Here is a 26,583-nt window from a genome sequence, read left to right on the forward strand (position 1 = left end):
TTCCATCTTTTTTAAGACCTCTTCTGCCTTGGTGCCAAATAAGTTGTCTTTGTGCAAGGGTGCATCCAACAGTTTAGATTTGACATTGTCTGGCAAGGGCTGTTCCTTAAGCCAAGCAAGCCTTCTAAGGACAGAACCGGTGACTGCTGCCCTGCAATATGCTTCTAGGGATCAAAACCACAGTGTAAGGTGTGCTTAGTTACTTGACTTGCAGAATGCATTAAGTCTTGCAACTCTATTTTCTGCACAAGCAGGAAAAGTTGATATTTTTTGTTTGAGGGGTCCCATGGCATGCTGCTGGAATTTTAGCATATGGAACTGACAATTTAGTGCTCTAACAGCAAGAGTAGCAGAGGTGTATAGTTTTTTACCCCATCTGTCTAATGCTCGGGAATCCCTATCTGAGGGGGTGGGATTCTTAGCAGAAGTTGCTTTAATTCCTTTAGGCCCTTGGGAGATAACCTCAGGGGTTCAGCAGTAGGATTTTTGAAAATAATTTTGAGAGAGTCAGGGACTCTGTAATACCAGTCAGGTTTTCTGGAAGCGGGAGGGAGGGTGTCAGGAATTAAACTAGATTCCATGAAAACATCATCCACAACATCCAGGACAGGAGGAATGGCCAGAAGTCTGTGCTGTGGAAGATCCAAAAATTTGCCGAGTCTCTTTTTAGACTGAGGATAGTCCTGTCATTCCCATTGGAAATGCTCCCGAAGGGTTTCCCCAAAGGAAAAATCTTCAGGGGGAGAGGCTGAAGAAATGGATTCCTCTGCATCAGAATCTTCATAAGCAAAGAGGGGTTGCACGTCTTCATATTCAAAGGCATCGGACTCCTGTTCAGAGAAGACTACTGGGGAAAAATCCCCTTGTTTTGGAATGAGTAGCCTGGCTTCCCCTGATCAACATTATAAGGTCTTCCCCCATTTTAAGCATTTGAGACTGAGGCAAGAAAGCAGGTGCCTGAGATGGGGTTGTTGGTTTCTTGGGTGTGGTTCATACCATGGGCCTTATAAACTCGGTAGTTTTTGAAATAACAGAAGACGCGAAAGAAGTCAGTTTGCATCGAGAATTTGTAGTGCGAAATACTTCCTCGGAAGCCAGTGCCTGCTCAGCGGCTCTGGACTCATGCAAGGTAGAGACAACCGCAGGATCCTTAGTCGATGAAGAGTTCTGCGGTATACCGAACTCTGAAAGGGTCTCTGTAACGTCCTGTGAATCCACAGAAGCAGGCATCAGGGGCTGCATAAGCACCTCACGGAGGACCGGAGAACTGACGACTAGCTTAATGGAAATGTCAGTGGTTTCGACCTGTGCGGTCTATCTCTGTCTTTATCCCTACAATTTTTTGGAAGATGTGATGTCGGCTGGCTTACCAAAACCATATCAGAAACCGAGGACAGAGTGAAAATATCTAACTACAATAAGGGCTCGATGACGAATAGTTCTGGTGTTGAACAAAGCACAAAAGCTACAGCGGGGTACGTCGTGGTCTAGGCCTAAGCAAATGACGCAGTAAGAATGACAGTCTCGGTGTGGTATTTGCTTTCCACAGGCGAGACAATTGTTAACTTTTTCTGACATCAGTTAGAGCAAGAAGAAAGGATCCCCAACAGGGTACTTAGCTTTAGAAGATTTCAACTTCAATTCGGAAAACGAAACTCAGGTAGCGGCCGACAGAACTACTTCTGCTTCGAGCTCCTCGGCAAGAAATACTGATGTAACGGCGTTGGCTGCCTTACTTTATACTACTGACGACCTGACGTCAGTCCTGAAGCAACAGCAACCAATGCAGAAATACTAAGCCTCTGGTATTCGGGCCGACTGAGGGCTACCCTGGCAGGGATAACCCAAATGTGATGACTGCAACAGTGAAACACACAGAACATCTTACACTTTTTAATTGAAATCATAGCAGTCAGCTGTTACTGCCTACAAATTACTGATAAAAATATCCACAACAACTCAAAAACTTTGCATAAAAGAAGACTTTAAGGGAATATCTAACAAGAATGGTCCTTAAAAATTAATCAGTCTCATCTTCTGCATCACAATTTACCGCTACTTAAAACAGTGTATTTCACATACTAGTGGTCTGTGTAACAGTACCAGACCAAACTGTTACTCATCCACTTCCTGATAAACTTACAGGAGATCGCCAGGATGCTAAATCCCATCATTGCAGCCAAAAAGAGCAAGGCAGTGAAAACAGTAGACTAGTCCATCACAGTGTGTGTATATATATATATATATATATATATATATATATATATATATATATATGTATAAAAACTTTTATAACAGAACGAGCATTTTTTTAATCACACTGAGCCACTCAAATGCATGCGCAACATTTTATTACACACTGTGATACTTCTTGTAAATACCATATTTAAAGCATTTACAACAGTGATTTTAAATGGTGTGGGATATTTTAAACTGATGTAACAAAACTGTAACTTAGAGTATCTGTGGAAAGGCTGACCAGGCACTTACTGTACACCATATTTAGGAACCGAAGTACACATAATACATATATTTACAAATTAAATATGCTCTGCATTAAAAAGTAATTAAGTACTGCAATTTTTGCTCAGCTGAGGTTGGTTTTCTTACAGTAACCTTGAGCTTTCTGTATTTATTTACTAATCCTATCAGGATCAGTAACTACAAAATAATGCACTTCCAGTCCGTGGTCTTAACGGTCATCAATAATTTCAAATAGTATATTTTACAAATCAGCTAATGCCCTGTACAAAACAGGCAAATGAAAAGTTTACAACTGTAAACACTACTTTAAATAACTGATTTAATAATAATGCTTTTCAAATTTCTCATGGAGAAGTCAGGAGCACAATAACATCTGAATGGTACAGATGCAAACTAAGAGTCTTAGTGCTTCTATTTTCATCTGGTCAGTTTCTTTGAATTAAGGGGGTGCTGCATTTTTATTTACTATTGTGTGCATTCTCATCTTTCTCCTAGCCAGTGCTTCTTGCTTTTTTCTTTCAATTTCTTCCAATGAACATCTTTTATCCATCTGCGATGTTGGAAAAGCTGAAAAAGAGAAATAACATATCAGGAAATCAGTGCCACCACTGGCTATTATGCAGCTTTAACTTTCTTTTATTACTGCAGTATAACACAAAACTACATGCAAATACACTGGCTATAATAAGCCACACCAAAATAAGAACAGCATTACAATGCCAAATGGGACTCTACAAACCCAAATGGCTACCAAACTTGCCCAAATATTTTTAAATGAATTGAGTGTTCAGTTCGAAAAGTAACTCGACTTTGCTAAGACAACTGCAAGGGTGAACTTGCTCATCAGCCTCTTCTCGACATTGGATGAAGCTTCTGATTGAGCAGACAAGATGATGCAAGTCACAAAGAAAAACTTATTATCAGTGAGTTTTACTTCTTATTGTTTCATGTTTACACCAGGCCAATGACCAACAGGGTCTTTATAAGCCTAGCTGTGCAACCCCCTCCAAAGTTCCATGGAGATCTATATGGTGGGGTATGTTAAAGAGATAGTGAAGGGATATGTGGGAGGGGTACACACTAGGTATGGGATTAATTTACTTACTGTCTATCTCTGTCCAGAGACATGAGAGCTAGACCAGGGTGAATTTGCTATTTCCTTCCAATGACTGAGGTCTCTTTTGAATAGGGTCAAGGATGAACTCTGCTTTGCACTGATGAGAAGCTAATTCCATAGCATAGGGATCCTTTATCTTTAAAATCGCATATCGGTCTCTCCAACATGTTCTATTTATGTCACAGACAATGCTCAGGCCCTTGGATCTAGTGTTTGCGGTGCTGTTCGTTTTGCACATGATCATCCATCAGAGCTGAATCTGAGGATGCCTCTCAGTAACCTGTAGAAGATTGAGTACAGAAATATGTAGGATCTCATGGATGGGTCTGATAAGGCCTGAGATGAGTGGAACTAGAACTTCCTTTGAATTAGATGCCATACCCTAGGGTATGAGCTGGGTGACACAGATTACTCTCTACATACGTTTCCCGATCCCTATCGGGTCTACTCTTAGGGGTGTTTTATTGATGGAGTAGTTAACTTGGGTGGACGATTTCTCAAAAGGTACTTTTAATGCATTTCTTTGTATTGAGTTTTAATCTGTGGCTTTACCACTGGTAATTTGTCTGTGGCAGACCCTCTTGTAGGATGTTGGTGCCATGGGGTGAATCTAGGACAGCCCCCAATTTACAGTAATCTGCAAACTTGGTAAGCCAGAAGCCTTTGACATTAAGCTTGACTTCTGAAAAGTAGGTGCCAAACAGGAGTGAGCCCAACATGGAGCCCTGGGGTACTCCTCTGGTGTATGGCCTCCTGGATGAAGTAGTTCCACTGATCCTGACTTCATGGGTTCTATCTGTGAGACAGCAAGCAATCCAGCAGGTTATATGTATAGATTTATGCCTAGTTCTGAGAGTTGGTCCATATTTGAGTGAGGTATTGTACTGAATGCCTTGGCCAGGTCAAGGTAGGCAGTATGCACCAATTTTCCCCTCATTCATAGCCTTGGTGACCCTCTTGAATATTTGCATATATGGAAACTGGAGATAGCAGCCAGCTGTACCTTAATTAACTGTAGAAAAACTGGTTCCACAGTGGATAACTGAGGAAAGAAAATCTAGGACCACTGGAACAGGGGCTGAAAAGAATCCAGATGTCTTTCATGGGCCCAAATAGAGAATGTTTTCCCATTTGTTCTTGTATATCGTCCTAGTTGAAGCCTTTTGGGAAGATGTGAGAATGTGTAGCGCTTGAGAAGAGAGCCTGGATTATCAATAGAAGTGAAGAAAGTACAGTTTTGTACCTACCATAAATGTAGATGTTCGAGTGTTCACCCTGCCGCAGTCATCACACTAGGGTTATCCTGCCATCAGGCGGTCCCGCAGTCGGCCTGAGTTCCAAAGTCTTGGTCCGGCGTCAGTTGCTGTCACTTCTTCCCTGACGTCAGTGCGCCAGGAGTATATAAGAGGCATCCAACGGCATTTTCTTCAGTTTTTCTTGCCCCAGATGTCAGGTGCCCCCAATAGGTAGGCAATATATATATTTTGCTATATAAAAATGTACATATAAAAATAGAAATACCTTCAGGCACAAGCAAATACACCACAGAGGTTGTATAGGATAGAATGGTATAGATAAGTCCAGCTAGTTCAGAGGGGATGGAGGGAGGGTAACCTGGACTGCAGCAGGGTGAACACTCGAACATCTACATTTATGGTAGCTACAAAACTGTACTATGTTCATCGTCTTACCCTGCTGCAGTCATCACACTTGGGTTGAATCCCAAAGCTAAGGATGGGAGGTGGAGTTAAACAGGGTTAGAAGAAGCTAGTAGGCCCTGCAAAACCAGCTCTAGTCTTAGAATACAGAGGTAAGTGATAGTGTTTGGTGAAGGTGTGCACTGAACTCCAAGTTGCAGCTTCCAGAATATCCTTGGTTGGCACCCCCGAGAAAGGCTGCTGATGTAGCTGTAGCCCTGGTGGAGTGGGACCTAATGTTAGCAGGTACCGGTTTCCCATGATACGTGTAGCAGAAAAGTACAGTTTTGTACCTACCATAAATGTAGATGTCCAATAGATATGCAACTGCAGTCATAACATATGGGTTGTCCTGCCTCAGGCAGCCCTCGGTCGGCCGAATTCCAAAGTCTGGGTCCGGCATCGGCTGGTGTCGCCTCCTCTCCGACGTCACCACGGCTGGAGTATAAAGGCATCGGCCGACGCCATCTTCTTCAGTGTTTCTTGCCCCAGATGCCAGGTGCCCTCCTAGGAAGGCTGAATTTGGTAAATAGATAAAAATAATCCCAAACATGCACAACAGTAATAAACAGATACACCATAGGAATACCCCCAGCTAATGGGAAAAAGGGGGAAGGACCCAAAATGGAAGGATACAGAGGGGTAGGTGGGAGGGAAAATCCGACTGCAGTTGCATATCTATCGGACATCTACATTTATGGTAGGTACAAAACTGTACTATGTCCTTCAAGAATGCAACTGCAGTCATAACATATGGGTTGAATACCATAGCCAAGCTGGGGGTCGATGGAACTAAGATAAGGATGGTGTAGCTAAAATCCCCTGCAGGACTGCCGAAGCAAAGCCTGCTCGGGATCTGGAACATAAGGGCAGGTTGTAGTGCTTGGCAAATGTATGCACGGAGCTCCATGTAGCAGCCTCTAAAATGTCCTTTGTTGCCACTCCTCTTAGGAAAGCAGTGGAAGTGGCCATAGCTCTGGTGGAATGTGGCCTAACATTGGCTGGCACACGTTTTCCATGGAAAGAATAGCAGAATCTGATGCAATGTCCAATCCATTTTGAAACTGTTTGTTTGGAGATGGCTTTTCCTTGCATTCCAGCAGCATAGGCTACAAACAGTTGGTCAGACTTTCTGGTGGCCTTAGTTCTGTCCAAGTAGTAACGTAATTGTCTGTGTATGTCCAAAGTATGCAGTAGCTTTTCCCCCCTATTTTGAGGATTGGGGAAGAATGCAGGCAGGTGAATGGCTTGATTTAGAGACACCCTGGAAATAACTTTGGGCATGAATGTAGGATTGGTTCTTAGAGAATGAGGAACGGAGGCACTGCCATGAGTGCCTGTATCTCCAAAACTCTTCTTGCAGATGTGACTGCCAATAAGAAGGCCGTCTTCCATGAAAGAAATTGCATTTCTGAACTTGCTGCTGGCTCAAATGGAGGAAGAGTTAATTTTTCCAACACATAATTGAGGTCCCATGCAGGTACTGGCTGTTTTCTGGGAGGTTTGATATTCTTTATTCCCCTTAGAAACTGTCTTAGCAAGGGATGAGAAAACACTGGAGGGTCACAGTTGTATTTTGCTGAGATTGCTGAGGCATGAATCTTTATTGAAGAGTATGAAAGTCCAGTATGAAGTAATTCTGCCAAGTATTCTAAAATCTGAGGTATCTCGGTAATGCTGTGTCCTGACCCCTGTTGGCATTCCATATGCTGAATCTCTTCCATTTGGCTGAATATGCTTTTCTTGTGGAAGGTCTCGTGCTTCCAGCAAGATCTCTTGAACCGATTTTGATAGAGAGGTAGGCGGAGAAGTCATGTTAGCCTCCAGGCTGTCAGGTGTAATGATTTCAGGTCTTGATGTACAGTCCTGTAATTGTGTTGTGTTAGGAGGAGGGGCCCTAGAGTCAGAGGCCATGGTTTGGTCCGAGTTATGGTCAATAGCAATGGGTACCAGTGTTGCCTTGGCCAGTCTGGAGCTATCAAAATACCTGTTGGTTGTTCTGCTTTGATCTTCAGTATCACCTTGGTCAGCAGAGGCAGAGGAGGGAATGCATACATTTTAGAGAATTCCAGCTGAAGGAGAGCATCCGTCTTCCAGGCTAGAGGATGGTGAGTCCTTGTGCAGAACTTTTTCAGGTGATGATTTAAGTGGGAAGCGAAAAGATCTACATCCGGTCTTCCCCATGTCTTCGTCAGTTGAGAGAAAATGTGAGGATGCAACATCCATTCGTGTGGATCCATGAAATTTCTGCTCAAGTTGTCCGCCAGTACATTGTCCTTGCCTGGTACAAACTGGGATTGTAAATGTATCTTCAGGCTCAGGGATTTTTCCCAGAAAAGCATTGTTAGTCTGCAGAGGGGATAAGAATGAGTGCCTCCCTGCTTGTTTATGTACCACATGACAGTGGTGTTGTCTGTCCTTATCAGTAAATGTCCTTGTTGTAGTGATTTTTCGAAAGTCTCGACTGCATGTATCACTGCCAACATTTCCTTTTGGTTTATGTGCAGATGTCTTTCCTTTGGGGTCCATTGCCCCTGAATGCATCTGTCCTCCATGTCGCCCCATCCATGGTCTGGAGGCGCCTGTTGTAATCATTTGGCCTGCTTGAGGTCTGTTGAAAGGCATACCTTTGTTTTGCTGGACTGGCTTGAGCCCACCATAAAAATTATTTTTCTTTTAAGGTTTGTTTGTTGTCTGCTTGTATGAGGCAGTAGCCCAAGTAGGGGTATATTTGAATCCCTGCAGTCTGCAGTGTGCCACTACTGATGCCAGGCATTTGAACACTCTGGGCGCAGTAGATAAGCCAAACGGCAATGCTGAGAATTGATAATGCTCTGTTCCTGCAAGAAATCTGAGGTATCTTCTGCAACTTTGTCTGATTGGGACATGCAGGTATGCCTCCTTGAGGTCCAGAGTGACCAGCCAAGACCCTTGCCCAGCATGGGAAGGAGTTGCTGTAACGTCAGCATTTTGAACTTTGGCACTATGAGAAAAGTGTTTAGAGATGACAAGTCCAGTATGGGTCTCCATTTGTTTTCTTTTCTTGGAACAAGGAACAGCCTTGAATAAAAGAACATCTGTACTATGTCCTTCAAGAATGCAACTGCAGTCATAACATATGGGTTGAATACCATAGCCAAGCTGGGGGTCGATGGAACTAAGATAAGGATGGTGTAGCTAAAATCCCTGCAGGACTGCCGAAGCAAAGCCTGCTCGGGATCTGGAACATAAGGGCAGGTTGTAGTGCTTGGCAAATGTATGCACGGAGCTCCATGTAGCAGCCTCTAAAATGTCCTTTGTTGCCACTCCTCTTAGGAAAGCAGTGGAAGTGGCCATAGCTCTGGTGGAATGTGGCCTAACATTGGCTGGCACACGTTTTCCATGGAAAGAATAGCAGAATCTGATGCAATGTCCAATCCATTTTGAAACTGTTTGTTTGGAGATGGCTTTTCCTTGCATTCCAGCAGCATAGGCTACAAACAGTTGGTCAGACTTTCTGGTGGCCTTAGTTCTGTCCAAGTAGTAACGTAATTGTCTGTGTATGTCCAAAGTATGCAGTAGCTTTTCCCCCCTATTTTGAGGATTGGGGAAGAATGCAGGCAGGTGAATGGCTTGATTTAGAGACACCCTGGAAATAACTTTGGGCATGAATGTAGGATTGGTTCTTAGAGAAACTCTGTCTTTATGAAAAATGAGGAAGGGAGGCACTGCCATGAGTGTCTGTATCTCCAAAACTCTTCTTGCAGATGTGACTGCCAATAAGAAGGCCGTCTTATATGAAAGAAATTGCATTTCTGAACTTGCTGCTGGCTCAAATGGAGGAAGAGTTAATTTTTCCAACACATAATTGAGGTCCCATGCAGGTACTGGCTGTTTTCTGGGAGGTTTGATATTCTTTATTCCCCTTAGAAACTGTCTTAGCAAGGGATGAGAAAACACTGGAGGGTCACAGTTGTATTTTGCTGAGATTGCTGAGGCATGAATCTTTATTGAAGAGTATGAAAGTCCAGTATGAAGTAATTCTGCCAAGTATTCTAAAATCTGAGGTATACTCGGTAATGCTGTGTCCTGACCCCTGTTGGCATTCCATATGCTGAATCTCTTCCATTTGGCTGAATATGCTTTTCTTGTGGAAGGTCTGCGTGCTTCCAGCAAGATCTCTTGAACCGATTTTGATAGAGAGGTAGGCGGAGAAGTCATGTTAGCCTCCAGGCTGTCAGGTGTAATGATTTCAGGTCTTGATGTACAGTCCTGTAATTGTGTTGTGTTAGGAGGAGGGGCCCTAGAGTCAGAGGCCATGGTTTGGTCCGAGTTATGGTCAATAGCAATGGGTACCAGTGTTGCCTTGGCCAGTCTGGAGCTATCAAAATACCTGTTGGTTGTTCTGCTTTGATCTTCAGTATCACCTTGGTCAGCAGAGGCAGAGGAGGGAATGCATACATTTTTAGAGAATTCCAGCTGAAGGAGAGAGCATCCGTCTTCCAGGCTAGAGGATGGTGAGTCCTTGTGCAGAACTTTTTCAGGTGATGATTTAAGTGGGAAGCTTAAAAGATCTACATCCGGTCTTCCCCATGTCTTCGTCAGTTGAGAGAAAATGTGAGGATGCAACATCCATTCGTGTGGATCCATGAAATTTCTGCTCAGGTTGTCCTCCAGTACATTGTCCTTGCCTGGTACAAACTGGGATTGTAAATGTATCTTCAGGCTCAGGGATTTTTCCCAGAAAAGCATTGTTAGTCTGCAGAGGGGATAAGAATGAGTGCCTCCCTGCTTGTTTATGTACCACATGACAGTGGTGTTGTCTGTCCTTATCAGTAAATGTCCTTGTTGTAGTGATTTTTCGAAAGTCTCGACTGCATGTATCACTGCCAACATTTCCTTTTGGTTTATGTGCAGATGTCTTTCCTTTGGGGTCCATTGCCCCTGAATGCATCTGTCCTCCATGTGCGCCCCCCATCCATGGTCTGAGGCGTCTGTTGTAATCATTTGGCCTGCTTGAGGTCTGTTGAAAGGCATACCTTTGTTTTGCTGACTGGCTTGAGCCCACCATAAAAATTATTTTTTATTTTAAGGTTTGTTTGTTGTCTGCTTGTATGAGGTAGTCGTCCAAGTAGGGGTATATTTGAATCCCCTGCAGTCTGCAGTGTGCCACTACTGATGCCAGGCATTTCGTGAACACTCTGGACGCAGTAGATAAGCCAAACGGCAATGCTGAGAATTGATAATGCTCTGTTCCTGCAAGAAATCTGAGGTATCTTCTGCAACTTTGTCTGATTGGGACATGCAGGTATGCCTCCTTGAGGTCCAGAGTGACTAGCCAAGACCCCTTGCCCAGCATGGGAAGGAGTTGCTGCAATGTCAGCATTTTGAACTTTGGCACTATGAGAAAAGTGTTTAGAGATGACAAGTCCAGTATGGGTCTCCATTTGTTTTCTTTTCTTGGAACAAGGAACAGCCTTGAATAAAATCCCTGGCCTTGCTCCTGAGGAGGAACCCTTTCTATTGCTCTTATGTTTAACAGCTTGGAAACTTGAGAGAGTGCCTCTGCCCTTTGATGATGTGGCAGGTTTGGCATGCCTTGTCTTATTGGTAATGTGTGGAAGTGGAATCTGTAACCTTTGTCTATCAAATCCAGAATCCAGTTGTCCTTGGTTAAGATATGCCAATTTTGTGAGAATAAGGATAATTTTCCGCCCAAGGGTGCTTCTCTTTGGACCTTTGTAGGCGGAATGAAAAGCAAGTCATTGCGATTGTCCTTGTGGTGCAGCTGAACTGTCTGCACCACTTCTTTGGTTTGGAGGTTGCCATTGGCGTCCCCTGTAAGATCCTCGGTATTGCCCTCTACACCTTGGGCATGTCTGCTTTTTCCCCTTTGAAACTTGTCTGAGCTGGGGAAGGACCAATTCTTTGAGGGCCAGTTTCTGCTGAATCTGGGTGGCTGAACCTGAAGGAAATCCTTGACTGTCTGTACTGACTTTGCTTTTTCCTCTATGGATTTCAATACATCTTGTGCATTAGCACCAAAAAGCTTCTGTTTTTCCAAAGGTGCATCAAGTAACTTCACTTTAACATGGTCAGGCAAAGGCTGATCCTTTAACCAAGCATGTCTACGTATCACAGCCCCAGTCATAGCTGTCCTACATGAAGCTTCCAGTGCATCATAACCACACTGTAGAAAATGGTTATTAACCTGCTGAGTGCTTTGTATGTGATCCTGCAATGCCTTTTTATCAATAGGCTCAGGAGAAGCTAACTTTTTCTGTAAATCATCCAGGAGAAAATCCTGATACTGAAACATGTGAAAAAGGCAATTTAGTGACCTCATGGCCAGGGTAGTAGAAGTATATACTTTTTTACCCCATCTCTCCAGGGACCTTGCTTCCCTGTCTGCTGGCAGTGGGTTTTTGGCAGAGGAGGTAGCCACTCCCTTGGGGCCATGGTGAAATAGTTTCTAGATCCACAGAGTGGGCCTTAAAAAGGTGTTTGTGAGTGTCAGGGACCCTATAATATCTGTCCGGCTTAACAGAAGCCGGAGGAAGAGAATCAGGGTTAGCACTGGAATCAGAGAAAACATCATCCAAAACATCCATAACAGGTGGAATAGCTAAAGGCCTGTGCTGGGGAAGCTTGAGGAAGGTACGAAGCCTTTTCCTGGAGTCAGAGAATTCCTGACCCTGCCATTGGAAATGTTCCCTCATGGAATGAAGGACTTCACCAAATGAAAAATCCTCTGGAGGGGAGGCAGAAGGAATTGATTCCTCAGCATCAGAGTCCTCATAGGCCTGGAAGGATTCTTCTTGGGTATCAGAATATTCAGAATCCCCAGAGGCTTCATCCGAGGAGAGGTCGTCCGCCTGCTCAGTCCTGGGCCTTTTCTCTGCAGGTGGCTGGGAACCCCTTTCCAGATGAGGCTGAGACCCCCTGATAAGGGAAATAAGATCAGCAGCCAGAGACATGATCTGCTTATCAGAGGAAGGGGCCTGGGCAGTAGGTCTAGGATGGGCCTTGGCCTGGCTGGCGGCCTTAGCACGTGCAAAGGCCTTGATGGACATGGCTACAGGAGGCCTAGCAGCCCCACGTGCAGGCGTAACCTTGTTCACAGAAATGGTGTCGGGTAAATCCAGAACTTCGGTTTCCGGAGGAAAATCAACAACCGGCACCGGAGAGATCGCCGAGACCGAAGGTCGTGTTAACGCTGTGTCGTCGGCCTGGAGCGGTAGATTAACCACTTCCGAAGGGACCGGAGCACTAGCAGAGGGTTTGGGAGTAGCATCGGTAGTGGACGCAGGCCGAGGATGTCGGTCCCGGTCCTTGCGTTTTTTAGCAGATTGGGTAGTCGGTTGATCCGACGGCATGATATACGCAAAAGATTCACCGAAAAAATCCTCAGCGAATTCTGCCCGGCGCCTGAGAGTGCGCTTATTAAAGCAAACACAGGCAGCACAGGCTGAGACGTCGTGGTCTGGGCCCAGGCAAGGAAGGCAGAGAGAATGGAAGTCCTTATGAGGTATTTGTTTACCACAAGACAAACAATTATTAACTTTCTCAATTTGTTCTGACATTGGCTGAGGCAAGAATAAATGTTCCCCAACGGGGTACTTAGCTTTTAGATGACTTCGGTACTGAAAACACAGGAGCTGGCCGACCGGCACTTGCGAACTGCTTCTGCTTCGGGCACCGCGCGGCAAGAAAGACTGGGGAAGATGGCGTCGGCCGATGCCTTTCTAACTCCAGCCGTGGTGACGTCGGAGAGGAGGCGACACCAGCCGACGCCGGACCCAGACTTTGGAATTCGGCCGACCGAGGGCTGCCTGAGGCAGGACAACCCATATGTTATGACTGCAGTTGCATTCTTGAAGGACAATGTATGCAATATCCTATCCATTTTGAAATGGTCTGTTTTGAGATAGCTTTTCCTTGTGATCCTGCACCATAGGCTACAAAGAGCTGGTCAGATTTTCTGAAAGCCTTAGTTTTATCCAAGTAGTAATGTAATTGCCTGTGAATGTCCAAAGAGTGGAGGAGTCTTTCTCCTTTGTTCTGGGGATTTGGGAAAAAGGTGGGCAAATGAATGGTTTGGTTTAGGGCCACAGTGGATACCACCTTTGGCATAAAGGAAGGGTTAGTTCATAGAGAGACTCTGTCTTGATGAAAAATGAGGAAAGGCTCCACTGTCATTAGTGCCTGTAGCTCTGAGACTCTTCTAGCTGAAGTTATTGCTAGTAGCAGGGCAGTTTTCCATGAAAGAAATTTTAAATCAGCTGAAAAAGCTGGTTCAAAGGGCAGCAGTGTAAGCTTTTCCAGAACAAAGTTGAGATCCCAAGTAGGTGTCGGTGCTTTACTGGGCGGTCTTATGTTCTTAGCCCCTCTGAGGTACTGTCTTAGGTGTGGATATGAAAATAAAGGAGGATCCGTGTTGTAATGAGCTGAAATTGCTGAGGCGTGGATCTTAATAGATGAAAAGGAAAGTCCTTTGTGCAACATCTCAGTTAAATATTGTAGAATCTGAGGAATGTTGGGATCAAGGGGATTTTGGCCTTTAGCCTGGTTCCAGGCACAAAATCTTTTCCATTTGTCTGAATAGGTTTTCCTGGTGCTGGGCCTCCTGGCCTCCAGAATGACATCCATAACAGCTTTGGATAGAGGTGTTGGCTGGTTGTTTAGGTAATTTGCCATGCAGCCAGGTTTAAAGTCTTGAGCTGGCTGTGTAGAGTCTGATTGTCTCGCTGGGTGAGCAGGTGAGGAATTTGTGGTAAAATCCATGGTGGGCTGTGGGCCATGTTCCTTAGAATTGGATACCAGTGCTGGCGTGGCCAGTCTGGTGCAATGAGTATCATTTGTGGCCTCTCTAATCTGACTTTCAGCAGTACCTTTGCTAGATGAGGCAGTGGAGGAAAGGCATACACTGTTAATATTTTCCAACTGAATGAGAGGCTGTCCACTTTCCAAGCTTGTGGGTGGAATTGTCCTTGTGCAAAATTTTTGAAGTTGGTAGTTTTGGGGGTTGGCAAACATATCTATGTCTGGGCGTCCCCATTTTTGAGTTATCATTGCAAATACTTGTGGATCTAGTTTCCACTCGTGGGGATCCATGATGTTTCTGCTTAGGTTGTCTGCCAATGTGTTTTTCTTTCCTGGCAGGAATTGTGCTTGTAGTTGAACTTGGTAAGACAGTGCTGTGTTCCACAAGGTCATTGCTTGCCTGCATAGAGGGTAGGAATGTGTGCCCCCTTGCTTGTTTATGTACCACATTACTGTGGTATTGTCCGTCTTTATTATTAGTTGTCCTGGGTGTAAGAGGTCTTTGAAAGCTATTAGGGCATTCTGGACTGCTAGCATTTCTTTGATTGATATGCAGATGCCTTTGATCTGTAGTCCATTTTCCCTGAATGCACTGTCCTGCCATGTGTGCTCCCCAGGCATAGTCCGATGCATCTGTTGTCATAGTTTGCCTGGCTGTGGGTAAGGTGAAAGGCTGACCCTTGTTGAGGTGACATGCCTGTGCCCACCATAGAAACTCCTGTTGAAGGCAGGGAATGAGTGGTATCATTGTTTCCAAGCTGTGGCTATGCTGAGTCCATATGCTTTTCAGGTGCCATTGTAATTTCCTCATATGCAGTTTTGCATATGGTATTAGTAGTATGCAAGATGCCATGAATCCCAAGGCCTGCAGAATTTTTCTTGCAGGGAGTTGGGTCTTTGTTGCCATTATTTTGAAGTATTGAGTCAGCTGTTGCTGCTTGTCTGGTGTGAGATAAGCCATCTGGGCCGTTGTATTCAAGCTGGCTCCCAGGAATATTATGTTTTGTGAGGGCACTAGTTTTGATTTCTTTTCGTTTACTGTGTACCCTAGGCAACTTAGAAGGTGTTTGACAAATGCCAGATGCTTTAAAAGAATGTCCTTGCTTTCTGCTTGAATAAGGCAGTCGTCCAGGTATGGATATATTTGAATTCCTCTTTCTTTGCAGTATGCAATTACTGGTGCCAAGCATTTTGTGAAGACCCTGGACGCAGTAGATAAGCCAAAGGGCAGTGCAGAGAATTGATAATGGGTTGAACCTGCAATGAAGCGGAGGTATCTTCTGCAATTTTGTCTGATAGGGACATGCAGGTATGCCTCCTTGAGGTCCAACGTTACTAGCCAAGCATTCTTGCCCAGCATGGGAAGAAGCTGCTGTAGTGTTAGCATCTTGAATTTTGGTACTTGCAGATAGGTGTTCAGAATTGAAAGATCCAGAATGGGTCTCCATGCTTTGTCCTTTCTTGGGACTAGAAAGAGTATCGAGTAAAATCCTTGTCCTTGCTCCTGTGTAGGTACCTGTTAAATGGCTCTCATGTCCATGAGAGCTGTAATTTAATTTTGTGCCTCTGCCCATTGATTTGGTGGCAGGTTTGGCATTCCTTTTATCCTTGGCAAGGTATGAAAGTGGAATCTGTATCCTTGTGAGACAATGTTTAGGACCCATTTGTCTTTTGTGATGATGTGCCAGTTGTCTGCAAAAAGTGCTAATTTTCCTCCCAAGGGAGCTGCCAAGAGAGATTTGCTTGGTAGTTTGAGGGTTGAGTCATTGTGTTTGTCTTCTGCTAGCTTGGGGCCTGTCTTCTCCTTCTTTCTGGGTAGCAGTACCCCTTTGGCGAGGTTTGTAAGGGCCTTGTGACTAACCTCTGCCCCTTGGGCGTCTGTATTTGCCCCTCTGTGATCTGTCAGAAGCTGGAAAGGACCATTTTTTTGTTGGCCAATTTCTGCTGAAACGAGGGGGTTGTACCTGTAAAAGAATTCTTGACCGTCTGCATAGACTTTGCCTTATCCTCCATTTTATTTAAAACCTCTTCTGCTTTGACACCAAATAATACATCTTGCTGTAAAGATGCATCCGATAATTTTGCTTTAACATGATCAGGTAGGGTTTTTGTTCTTTTAACCAAGCATGCCTACGTATGACAGACCCAGTAACAGCTGCTCTACAGGAAGCTTCCAATGAATCAAATCCACATTGTAAAGTATGTTTTCCCACCTGTTCAGCTGCATGCAACAGATCCTGCAGTTCCTTGAATTTAGACTGTTTAGAATGTGTGCTCATTTTTGTTTTAATTGAGACATTAGGAATTGCTGATATTTCAGCATGTGAAACTGACAATTTAATGCTCTCATAGCCAGAGTAGCTGAGGTGTATATCTTCTTTCCCCATCTATCCTGGGCTCTGGAATCCCTTTCAGAGGGTACAGGATTTTTAGCCATAGAAGCTTTAGCCCTTTTGGGTCCCTGGCAAATTGTTTCTGGGTCACCCACAGGGCTTTTATAAAGGAATTTGTGTCAGTTAGGTACTCTGTAGTATCTGTCTGGTTTGGCTGGAGCAGGAGGCAGAGAGTCTGGATTTATACTAGACTCCCAAGTAAACATCATCCACAATGTCTAAAACTGGAGGGATAGCAAGTGGTCTGTGCTGGGGTAGTAAAAGGAAATCTCGGAGCCTTTTCTTAGAATCAGAGTAGTCCTGGCCTTCCCAGTGGAAATGTTCCCTCATGGTATGTAAAATTTCTCCAAAGGAGTAGTCTTCAGGGGGAGGTGCTGAGGGAATAGAGTCTTCAGCATCAGAGTCTTCATAAGGGGGAAAAGCGTAATCCTGTTCCTCAGAAGAATCTGAGGAAATAGAAACCTGGTCAGAGGAAGCATAATACTCCTCTTGTCTTGGTCTTTTATCTGGAGGGGGATGGGAACCCCTGATTAGGGTAATCAAATCTCCAGCCATCTTAAGCATCTGTTTCTTAGGCATGGGGCCTTGAACTGGAGACTGATGTACAGTCTTTTTTGGTTTTAATGGAGTTTTAAGCTTAGCATAAGATTTAATGGCGAGTGTAGTCGGTCTGAAGACACCTTCTGCAACCGAAGGTGTTTCTACTGCACCGGAAACTGCACCGGGATCTCCTTCTGCTCCGGTGTCGGAAGGGCCTAATGAAGATGGCTGCGACAGCCTAGTACACTCCGCTTGAGAATCCAAAGCTGCCTGAGGTCCCAATTCTGCAGTCGTCAGGGGCTGCATAGGCACCTCACTGAAAACCGGAGAACCAGCGACAGGCCCAGCAGAGGCCTCGGAGACGGCTTGCTCCTAGGCTGCCTGTCCTTATCCTTGCGTTTTTTATGCATGCCGGTCGTCGGCTGCTCCGACGGCATGATATAATTAAATTTCCTTCCAAAGTAATGCTGTGCGAAGTCAAAATGGCGTTTGATAGTTCGTTTATTAAACCTAGCACAAAACCGACAACCTGTGACGTCGTGGTCTGGGCCTAGGCAAGGAATACAATAAGAATGGAAGTCCTTATGAGGTATTTGCTTCCCACAAGAAATGCAACTGTTAACTTTTTCTGACATTGGACTGAGGCAAGAAAAGGTTCCCAACGGGGTACTTAGCTTTATTGAAGACTTCGGACTGAAATTTGATTCGAAAATCTCAGGTGTCGGCTGACCAGCACTTGCAAACTGCTTTGGGCACCGCGCGGCAAGAAAGACTGAAGAAAATGGCGTCGGATGCCTCTTATATACCCCTGGCGCACTGACTTCAGGGAAGAAGTGACAGCAACCGACGCTGGACCAAGACTTTGGAACTCAAGCTGACTGCGGGACCGCCTGACGGCAGGATAACCCTAGTGTGATGACTGCAGCAGGGTAACACTATGAACATCCCATGCGGTGAGCTTAACGGCTTGAATGTCTGGAAAGGCAGATCGGAAGGATGAAATAGGAGATCTGGAAACTGATCCAGACTCAAGGAGGGTGTACTAAGTGAGGCTAAGGAAGGGGAACCACACCTACTGAAGCCAGAAAGAGGCAATGAGGATGACCTTGCTCTTCTGATGGGATGTTTTCCTGTAAAAACTTTGATATAGGGGGTGGGTATGCATAAAGGAGACTTGGGGGACTAACTGAATTAGAATGTCTCTTGGTGACTCTCCCTCTGGTAGGATAAGCTCAAAGTAAATACTGCGTTTGAAGTTGTAGGTAGAAGAGATCACACGGTTGGCAATACTGACAAAATACTCATTTTGCCAGTGACACACTGAGACCACTTGTGAGGCAATAGAGTAGACCTGCTCAATCTGTCCACTAACAAATTGGACTTCCCAGAATGTGTGTTGATCTTAGAAAGCGGTTACAAGAAATCACCCACTACCACACTTATTGCTTCTCTATTTTATGTACCAGACCACTGACATGTTTGTAAAGCAAACATCCCCAGAGGGAGAACATCCTAAAATGCTTGCAATGCTAGGACAACTGCTCTCATCTCTAAAACACTGAACAGCCATCCTCAAGTACTGCACCCCCACCCCACCTGGGAAACATCTGGTCACAGTGGCATTGGATAAGGGTGGAACAAAGGGGCGGCCTTGATAAACCTCCTGTGTTTGAACTCACCAGGGTGTTACATGTTGCTTGCAAATTTTGGTGATTCGTATGGAAAAATTCATCCTTACAAGTGGGCAACCAGAGTCCATTTTAGTACCCTAAAATCTTGCCAGTGGAACAAGCATAATTGAAGCAGCCATGGAACCTAGGAGTTGTAAAACTAACTTGGCTGGAGGTGTTTGAAGAGAGAGGAGTTGTAGGGCTTGAGTCTGTAAAGTGCACAATCTGGACTGTGACATCCTGGCTATCTGGTAAACATTGTCTAAGTGAGCACCTATGAACTCCGGGACTTGTGTGGCAGCAATGTGTGACTTGTTGTAATTGACCGTGATGCCCATTTTGAAGTAAAGTTGAAGAAGATAGTCCCCGGTATGAATCAAGATATGCATGGTGGGAGCAATAAAGAGCCGGTCATCGAGGTAGGGAAACACCCAGAATCCTAGCAATTTCAAGTGAGCTGCAATCACTTCCATGCACTTGGTAAACACCCCAAGGGTTGTGGTGAGACCAAAGGGCAGAGCTCTGAAATGGAAATAGCTGCTCCTAGAAGGGAGCAAAGAAACCTCCTGAATAGTCTGCCTATTTTGACACAATAGACCTCCAGGATGCGTACTACTGAATCATCCTCCATAACAGTAAAAGTATGGATCGAACCATGACCATTCAGAACTTTGTGCGCCTGACAAACAGATTCAGATGGCTTATGTCCAAGATTGGCCTGAGGTCACTATTTTAATTTGGCACCAGAAAGAATCTCAATTAAGTTCTTAACATTTGTTGTTCTGGTGGAACCTTTTGAATTGCTCTTTTTTTTAGCAGATTTTCAATTTTTAAGGCTGCCTCTTTTCTCTGATGGGGTGGTATGTTGGGCAATTTCTTTGATAATTTCAGTGGCAGATGGGAAAATGGAATGTAGTAGTGTCTGGTATTGACTGTCTGCACCCAGACGTCTTTGGTGATGGACGTCCAGGCTTCCAGGTGCAGAGATAAGTGATCCCCCCCAACTGCCTCTAAAGTGCAGCAGTTAGGCAATCCTTCAGGAGCACTGGTAAGGATTCTTGGTGAAAGGACCCCCTGAAGCCTTGCTTCTGTGGGCTGCCTCTGCCATGTGGGTGATGTCTACAATTACAGACCCCCCTGCCCCAGGGGGATTTATTTCCACAGGAGTCCTGAGAAAATCCCTAGGTTTTTCAGAACCACATCTTTCTACCCCTTTTTGGCTCCTGGCGAAGGTCCTCTAAAGGGTAGAAGAAAGTTGATCCACCAAAGACCGAACTAATGAAGGACTTCTTAAAGGGCTCCGCAATGATGCATAAGTGCATACAGTCATGACTCCTGACTGTAATGGCTAACCTGTGGCTCTAGGAATACCCTACAAAGTACAATAAAATACGAAATCAAGACCTGGATGAAGGTGCGGCTGTAAATACACGTGGAAAACGTAAAAATAATAAAAATATCAGACCAACACGGCTAGCAAGGAGCACTTTCTTTATTGAGTATAGACCAAGTAAGCACTTTCACGATATTCAAATTGCTTCATTAGACTTAAACAGTATTAAGCTACAAGTAATTTAAAACACTTCCCATCCAATCAAATCCTTTGCATTTTCATTATTCCTATAAAACACTTTCTACTTTACTCACTGCTGACAAAACGTTATGTATAATCTAGGAATTGATTACATACAAATGTTAAAATATAAAAACACTTAAATAATACATTCAATGAATATATCATACATAGAAATCTAAAAAATATATTGTTCTAAAATATATAGTATCAATGTTTCAATGGTCGTGCTACTTAAAAATGTTTTCAGGGATAACATACCATTTAAACCAGGTGATTTATCAGCATTAAAACATAATATCCATTTTTGTTCAACCGTCTATATCTTATTTATTATATCTCTCCCCTCTTATACCATTGAAACACTGATACTATATATTTTAGAATATATTTTTTAGATTTTTACGTATGATACATTCATGAATGTATTAGAGAAGTGTTTTTATATTTTAACATTTGCATGTAATCCATTCCTAGATTATATATATAACATTTTGTCAGCAGTGAGTGACGTAGAAGGTGTTTTATAGGAATGATAAAAATGCAAAGGATTTGATTGGATGGGAAGTGTTTTAAATTATTTGTAGCTTAATACTGCAAGTCTGATGAAGCGATTTGAATATCGCGAAAATGCTTATTTGGTCTATATTCAATAAAGAGAGTGCTCTTTGCTAGCCATGTTAGTCCGGTATTTTTATTATGTATACCCTACAAACTGTTGGAGATTAGACACATGGAGGTGTTGGAAATGGACAGAACGGTGGTTAGTGGCAAACTCAGTTTGTCATCTGCAGATATGGACCCACAGAGTGCCTTGGAAAGCCTCTTAGTCACGTCCCTTTGAAACCTCAATGTGTGCCAAATAATTCAGCAATCACAGGGCAAAGATTGCTGAAATAGAGACTCTCTTCCCTTACTGGTTCCACTGCATTAACAGGAAGGCTCTTGCTCCAGTGGGCATGGTTCTTTGGTGATACTAGATATTGGTCTGGCTTCATGAGGGTGGGTACTGCCACATCTGGATCCTTCCAGATGTGGCAGTACCCATCCACATCTGGATCCTTCCATGCCCAGTGAGAAATGAGATCAACCACCATGTCCACCAGAGGGACCATCCAGGAAGTAGCTAAGCTGGTGCCAAAAGCCTCGAGGAACACCGTCTCCCTCCTAGGAACAGGTTTGGAAGACCAACCACCTTTCGGTCTCAGACACTCAAGAATCTCTCTAAATGAGATGTCCTCAAGGGGCAGTCTAAGAGCCCCTTCCCATTCACTGAAGTCACTGTTTCTGTTAATGACTGTTGTGGGGAATAAATGTGCCTCCTCTTGCACTTGTGCTTATGAAGAACTTACATGGGGGGGGGGGTGACCTGGAAAGACTCGGAAGTCTGAGGAGAGTCCTGGACGAATAATGACTCAAGGCTAGTATGGACCGGCCATCCCGACAGAACAAAATGAGCAGGCTCAGGACAGACAGTTAAGGAAGAAGACTCAAGGAGAACAAGGATGTTCGATCTCTTGACGGGGGGAGAGCTCTCTCCATGACCTTGAAGGCACAGCAAAAAGAGATCACCCAAAACCACCCCAGTAAGAGCTGAAGCCACCTGATTAGGATGAACAAGGGAAATCCACTGACCTCTTTTAAAACAGAAATCAGGGCCATGCTATGTAGTGCCAAAGCACAGACAGGAAGCCTCAGCTCAGAGAGTCTTGGAGATGAACACCAACCACTGCAATTTGGCGACTAAAGCTACCTCTCCATGAAGATGCAAATGTCGACAAAGACTAAAACTTCAGATCTGTCACTGACAAACCCAGAAATCTCAGATCCTACACTTCTGAAAATGGGGAACAGATCGGAGTAGGAGCAGTAATGGGGATCTTGGAAGGTCCAAAGCTCTCAGATCTGGTGGGGACCAGAGCCAGGAGAAAGTACAGTTGTGTACACTTACCATAAATGTAGAGGTTCGAGTGTATTCACTGTTGCAGTCATTACATTTGGGTAATCCTGCTGGCAGTTTGCCCTCAGTCGGCCTGAATTCCAAAGTCTCCATTTTTTCAGTTTTTCTTGCCCCAGATGTCACATATATATAAAAATACATGCACCAATATAAACTTTACCTTCATCTACAAGCAAATACACCACACAGGTTGTATAAATCAGAGAAGGAAAGATACGTTTCAGCAGAAAATAAACATCTACATTTATGGTAAGTGTACACAACTGTACTATGTTCTTCGTGTTTCACTGTTGCAGTCATTACATTTGGGTAGAGTCCCAAAGCAATGGTTGGGAGGCTGGAGCTAAACAGCATTAGGAGCGGCTATGAGGCCCTGCAGAACTGCAGTGGCAAAGCCTGCCCTGGATTTAGAGAAGAGTGGCAGATGATAGTGCTTTGTAAAGGTGTTCACTGAACTCCAAGTAGCAGTCTCTAAAATGTCTTTGGTTGGTACTCCCCTGAGAAACGCTGCTGAAGTGGCAGCAGCTCTGGTTGAATGTGACTTAATGCCCTTAGGCACTGGCTTGTCATGGCGTAAATAGCAGAAACGAATGCAGTGGCCTATCCACTTTGAAACAGTCTGCTTTGAGATCGGCTTTCCTTGTGATCCAGCAGCATATGCCACTAGTAATTGCTTCCTAAAAACTTTGATTCTCTCCAAGTAGAATCTAAGCTGTCTGTGTACATCCAAAGAATGCAGAATTCTCTCCCCCTTGTTCTGTGGATTTGGATAAAAAGTTGGCAGTTGAATAGTTTGGTTAAGAGCCACACTGGACACCACCTTAGGCATAAATGTTGGGTTTGTCCTCAGAGAGACCCTGCCTGGATAAAAAATGATAAAAGGTTCCACAGCCATGAGTGCCTGTAGCTCTGAAACTCGTCTTACAGAAGTTATTACTAGGAGCGGAGCTGTTTTCCAAGATAAAAACTTCATATCAGCAGTAGCAGCTGGTTCAAAAGGAGGCAGGGTGAGTTTTTCCAAGACATAGCTGAGGTCCCATGCAAGTATTGGTGATCTCCTTGGAGGCCTTAAATTTTTGGCTCCTCTGAGGTACTGCTTTAATAAAGCATGAGAGAAGATTGGTGGCTCTGTATTGTAATAAGCCGAAATGGCTGAGGCATGAACTTTAACTGATGAAAAATATAGGCCTTTGTCCAGCATCTCAGTTAAGTATTGCAAAATCTGAGGAATATTTGGTACAGCTGTATCAGTTCTTTGTGCCTGGTTCCAAGCACAGAATCTCTTCCATTTCCCAGCATAAGATATTCTAGTACTAGGCCTTCTGGCTTCCAAAATGACATCCATCACAGCTTTACTGAGAGGTGTGTTTTGTATGACTACATTATCCACCATGCTGCCAGGTTTAAAGTCCTGAGGTGGCTGTTTTGCTGGGACAGTAGCCGAGGTATTTGAGGTAAGGTCCAAGCTGGGCATTGAGACAAGTTCCTTAGGATTGGATACCAGTACTGGCGGGGCCAGTTTGGGGCAATCAGTGTCATCTTTGGCTTCTCCTGTCTGACCTTTAGGAGTACCTTGGGGAGGAGAGGCAGTGGAGGAGAGGCATATAGTGATAGGTTTTTCCAGCTGAAAGATAGGGTGTCCACTTTCCATGCTTGTCTGTGATAAGTCCTTGTGCAGAATCTTTTTAGTTGGTAGTTGTGAGAGGAGGCAAATAGATCTATGTCTGGGCATCCTCATCTCCTTGTTATCATGCTGAAGACTTGTGGATCCAGCTGCCACTCGTGGGGATCCATGAGGTTTCTGCTTAGTTCATCTGCCAGAGTATTTTCCTTTCCTGGCAGGAATTGTGCCTGCAGATGTACTTGGTAAGTCAATGCTGTGCCCCACAAAGTCATGGCTAATCTGTAAAGGGGGTAAGAATGTGTGCCCCCATGCCTGTTTATATACCACATGACCGTGGTGTTGTCTGTCTTTATCAGTAGTTGTCCCGGATGAAGTAGGTCGTTGAAGGCTGTCAGGGCATTTTGAACAGCTAGCATCTCTTTTTGATTGATATGTAGATGCATTTGGCTTGAGGACCATGTGCCCTGGATGCATCTTCCTGCCATGTGGGCCCCCAGGCATAATCTGATGCATCCGTTGTTAGTGTGTCTGCCTGGCTGGGGGTATTATGAATGGCTGTCCCTTGTTCTGGTGACAAACCTTCGCCCACCATCGAAACTCCTGTTGCAGGCAGGGAATGAGAGTAATCATTGTTTCCAGACTGTGGCAATATTGAGTCCAAACACTTTTTATGTACCACTGAAGTTTCTTCATATGCAGTCTTGCATATGGAATTAGTAGGATGCAGGATGCTATGAAGCCCAAAGCCTTCAGAATTTTGCTTGCAGATAACTGGGCCTTTGTTGCCAACATTTTGAAATAGGTAGTCAGTTGCCTTTGTTTGTCTGGAGTGAGATAAGTCATCTGGGCAGCTGTATTTAAGCTTGCACCCAGGAATATTATCTCTTGAGAGGGTACTAGTTTTGATTTCTTTTCGTTGACTGTGTACCCTAGGCATGTTAGAAGTCTTTTCACAAACACCAGATGCTGTAGAAGAATGTCCTTGTTCTCTGCTTGAATTAGACAGTCGTCCAAGTAAGGATATATCTGTATTCCTCTTTGTCTGCAGAATGCAATTACTGGTGCCAGGCACTTTGTAAAGACCCTGGGCGCAGTAGATAAGCCAAAGGGCAGTGCAGAGAATTGGTAATGCATTGAGCCAGCCTTGAATCTGAGGTATCTTCTGCATGATTGCCTGATTGGGACATGCAGGTATGCCTCTTTTACGTCTAAAGTCACCAGCCACGCATTCTTGCCCAGCATGGGTAGAAGCTGCTGCAGTGTCAACATTTTGAATTTTGGTATATCCAGTAATGTGTTCTGAATAGATAGGTCCAGAATTGGTCTCCAGGCCTTGTCCTTTCTGGGTACCAAGAACAGTCTTGAGTAAAATCCTTGTCCCTGCTGTTGCTCTGGTACTTGTTGAATGGCCCCCATGTCCATGAGGGATGAGACTTGTTTTTGTGCCTCTGCCCATTGATTTTTTGGCAGATATGGCCAGCTGTTTGTCTTTGGCAGGGTATGGAAATGGAACTTGTAGCCTTGTAACACTATATTTAGAACCCAGTTGTTCTGGGTTATAATCTGCCAATTTTGAGAAAAAAGTGCTAATTTTCCCTCTAACGGTGCTGCCAGAAGATAAGTGCTTGGTGCAGGCAGGGGGAAGTCATTGGGGCTGTTCCTGTATGGTTGTGATTCGTCTTCTCCAATTTTGGAGGTAGAAGCACCCCAATTGCTTTGACCTGTATGAACCTTGTGCCTGGGATCTGCCTCTAGGACGTCTGATCTGCCCCTTTGAGGTCTGTCTGACACAGGAAAGGACCAAGTCTTTGTAGGCCAGTGTCTACTAAACCTAGGTGGCTGTACTTATAAAAAATCTTTGACAGTTTGCATAGATTTAGCTTTGTCCTCCATTTTCTTTAACACCTCTTCTGCCTTAACACCAAACAAAGTATCATGCTGTAAAGGTGCATCTAATAATTTTACTTTGACATGATCAGGCAGATTTTGTTCCTTTAACCAAGCATGCCTCCTAATTACAGAACCCATAACTGCGGCCCTGCAGGAGGCCTCCAAAGAATGAAAGCCACATTGCAAAGTATGCTTTCCAACTTGTTCAGCTGCATGCAATAAATCCTGCATTTCCTTGTTTTCTACACATTCAGAGTTTAACAACATTTTCTGCTTAAGCAATGCCATGACATGTTGCTGATATTTGAGCATATGAAACTGACAGTTTAAGGCAGTTATAGCCAAGGTAGCAGATGTGTAAACCTTTTTTCCCCATCTATCCAGTGCCTTAGAATCTCTGTCAGAGGGGGTTGGGTTTTTTGCAGCGGAAGCCTTAACTCCTTTTGGGACCCTGTGAAATAATTTCTGGGTCTGCAGCAGGGTTTTTAAAAAGGAATTTATGAGTCAGGAACCCTGTAATATCTGTCAGGCTTAACAGGAGCTGGAGGTAAGAAGTCAGGGGTCAGGCTAGACTCCGAAAACACATCTATAATGTCTAACACAGGTGGAATGGCTAGAGGCCTGTGTTGAAGTAGTAAAAGGAAATCCCTGAGCCTCTTTTTAGATTCTGAAAAATATTGGCTCTCACAGTGGAAATGCTCCCTCATGGAATGCAAGGTTCCCCCAAAAGAATAGTCCTCTGGAAGAGAAGCTGAAGGTATAGATTCTTCAACATCAAAATCCTCAAAGGGGGAAGAGAATATTCCTGATCAGAAGAGGAATCAGAAGAAATA

The 26,583-nt window shown here is 44.3% G+C and overlaps 1 protein-coding gene across 2 annotated transcripts in view; it reads right to left on the bottom strand.

The window, feature by feature from the left end:
* Positions 1-2,334: 2,334 nt before the first annotated feature.
* ETAA1 (ETAA1 activator of ATR kinase) overlaps positions 2,335-26,583 on the bottom strand; it is a 347,803-nt gene continuing 323,554 nt past the window's right edge. For both annotated transcript variants that reach the window (XM_044055875.1, XM_044055886.1), the window contains exon 6: positions 2,335-3,051. In XM_044055875.1, the coding sequence (XP_043911810.1) occupies positions 2,924-3,051 (128 nt within the window). In that variant the 3' untranslated portion in view covers positions 2,335-2,923. The remainder of the gene's footprint in view (positions 3,052-26,583) is intronic.

Source organism: Protopterus annectens, chromosome 1.part2, assembly GCF_019279795.1.
Source record: "Protopterus annectens isolate FY-2018-M chromosome 1.part2, PAN1.0, whole genome shotgun sequence".
NCBI lineage: Eukaryota > Metazoa > Chordata > Ceratodontiformes > Protopteridae > Protopterus > Protopterus annectens.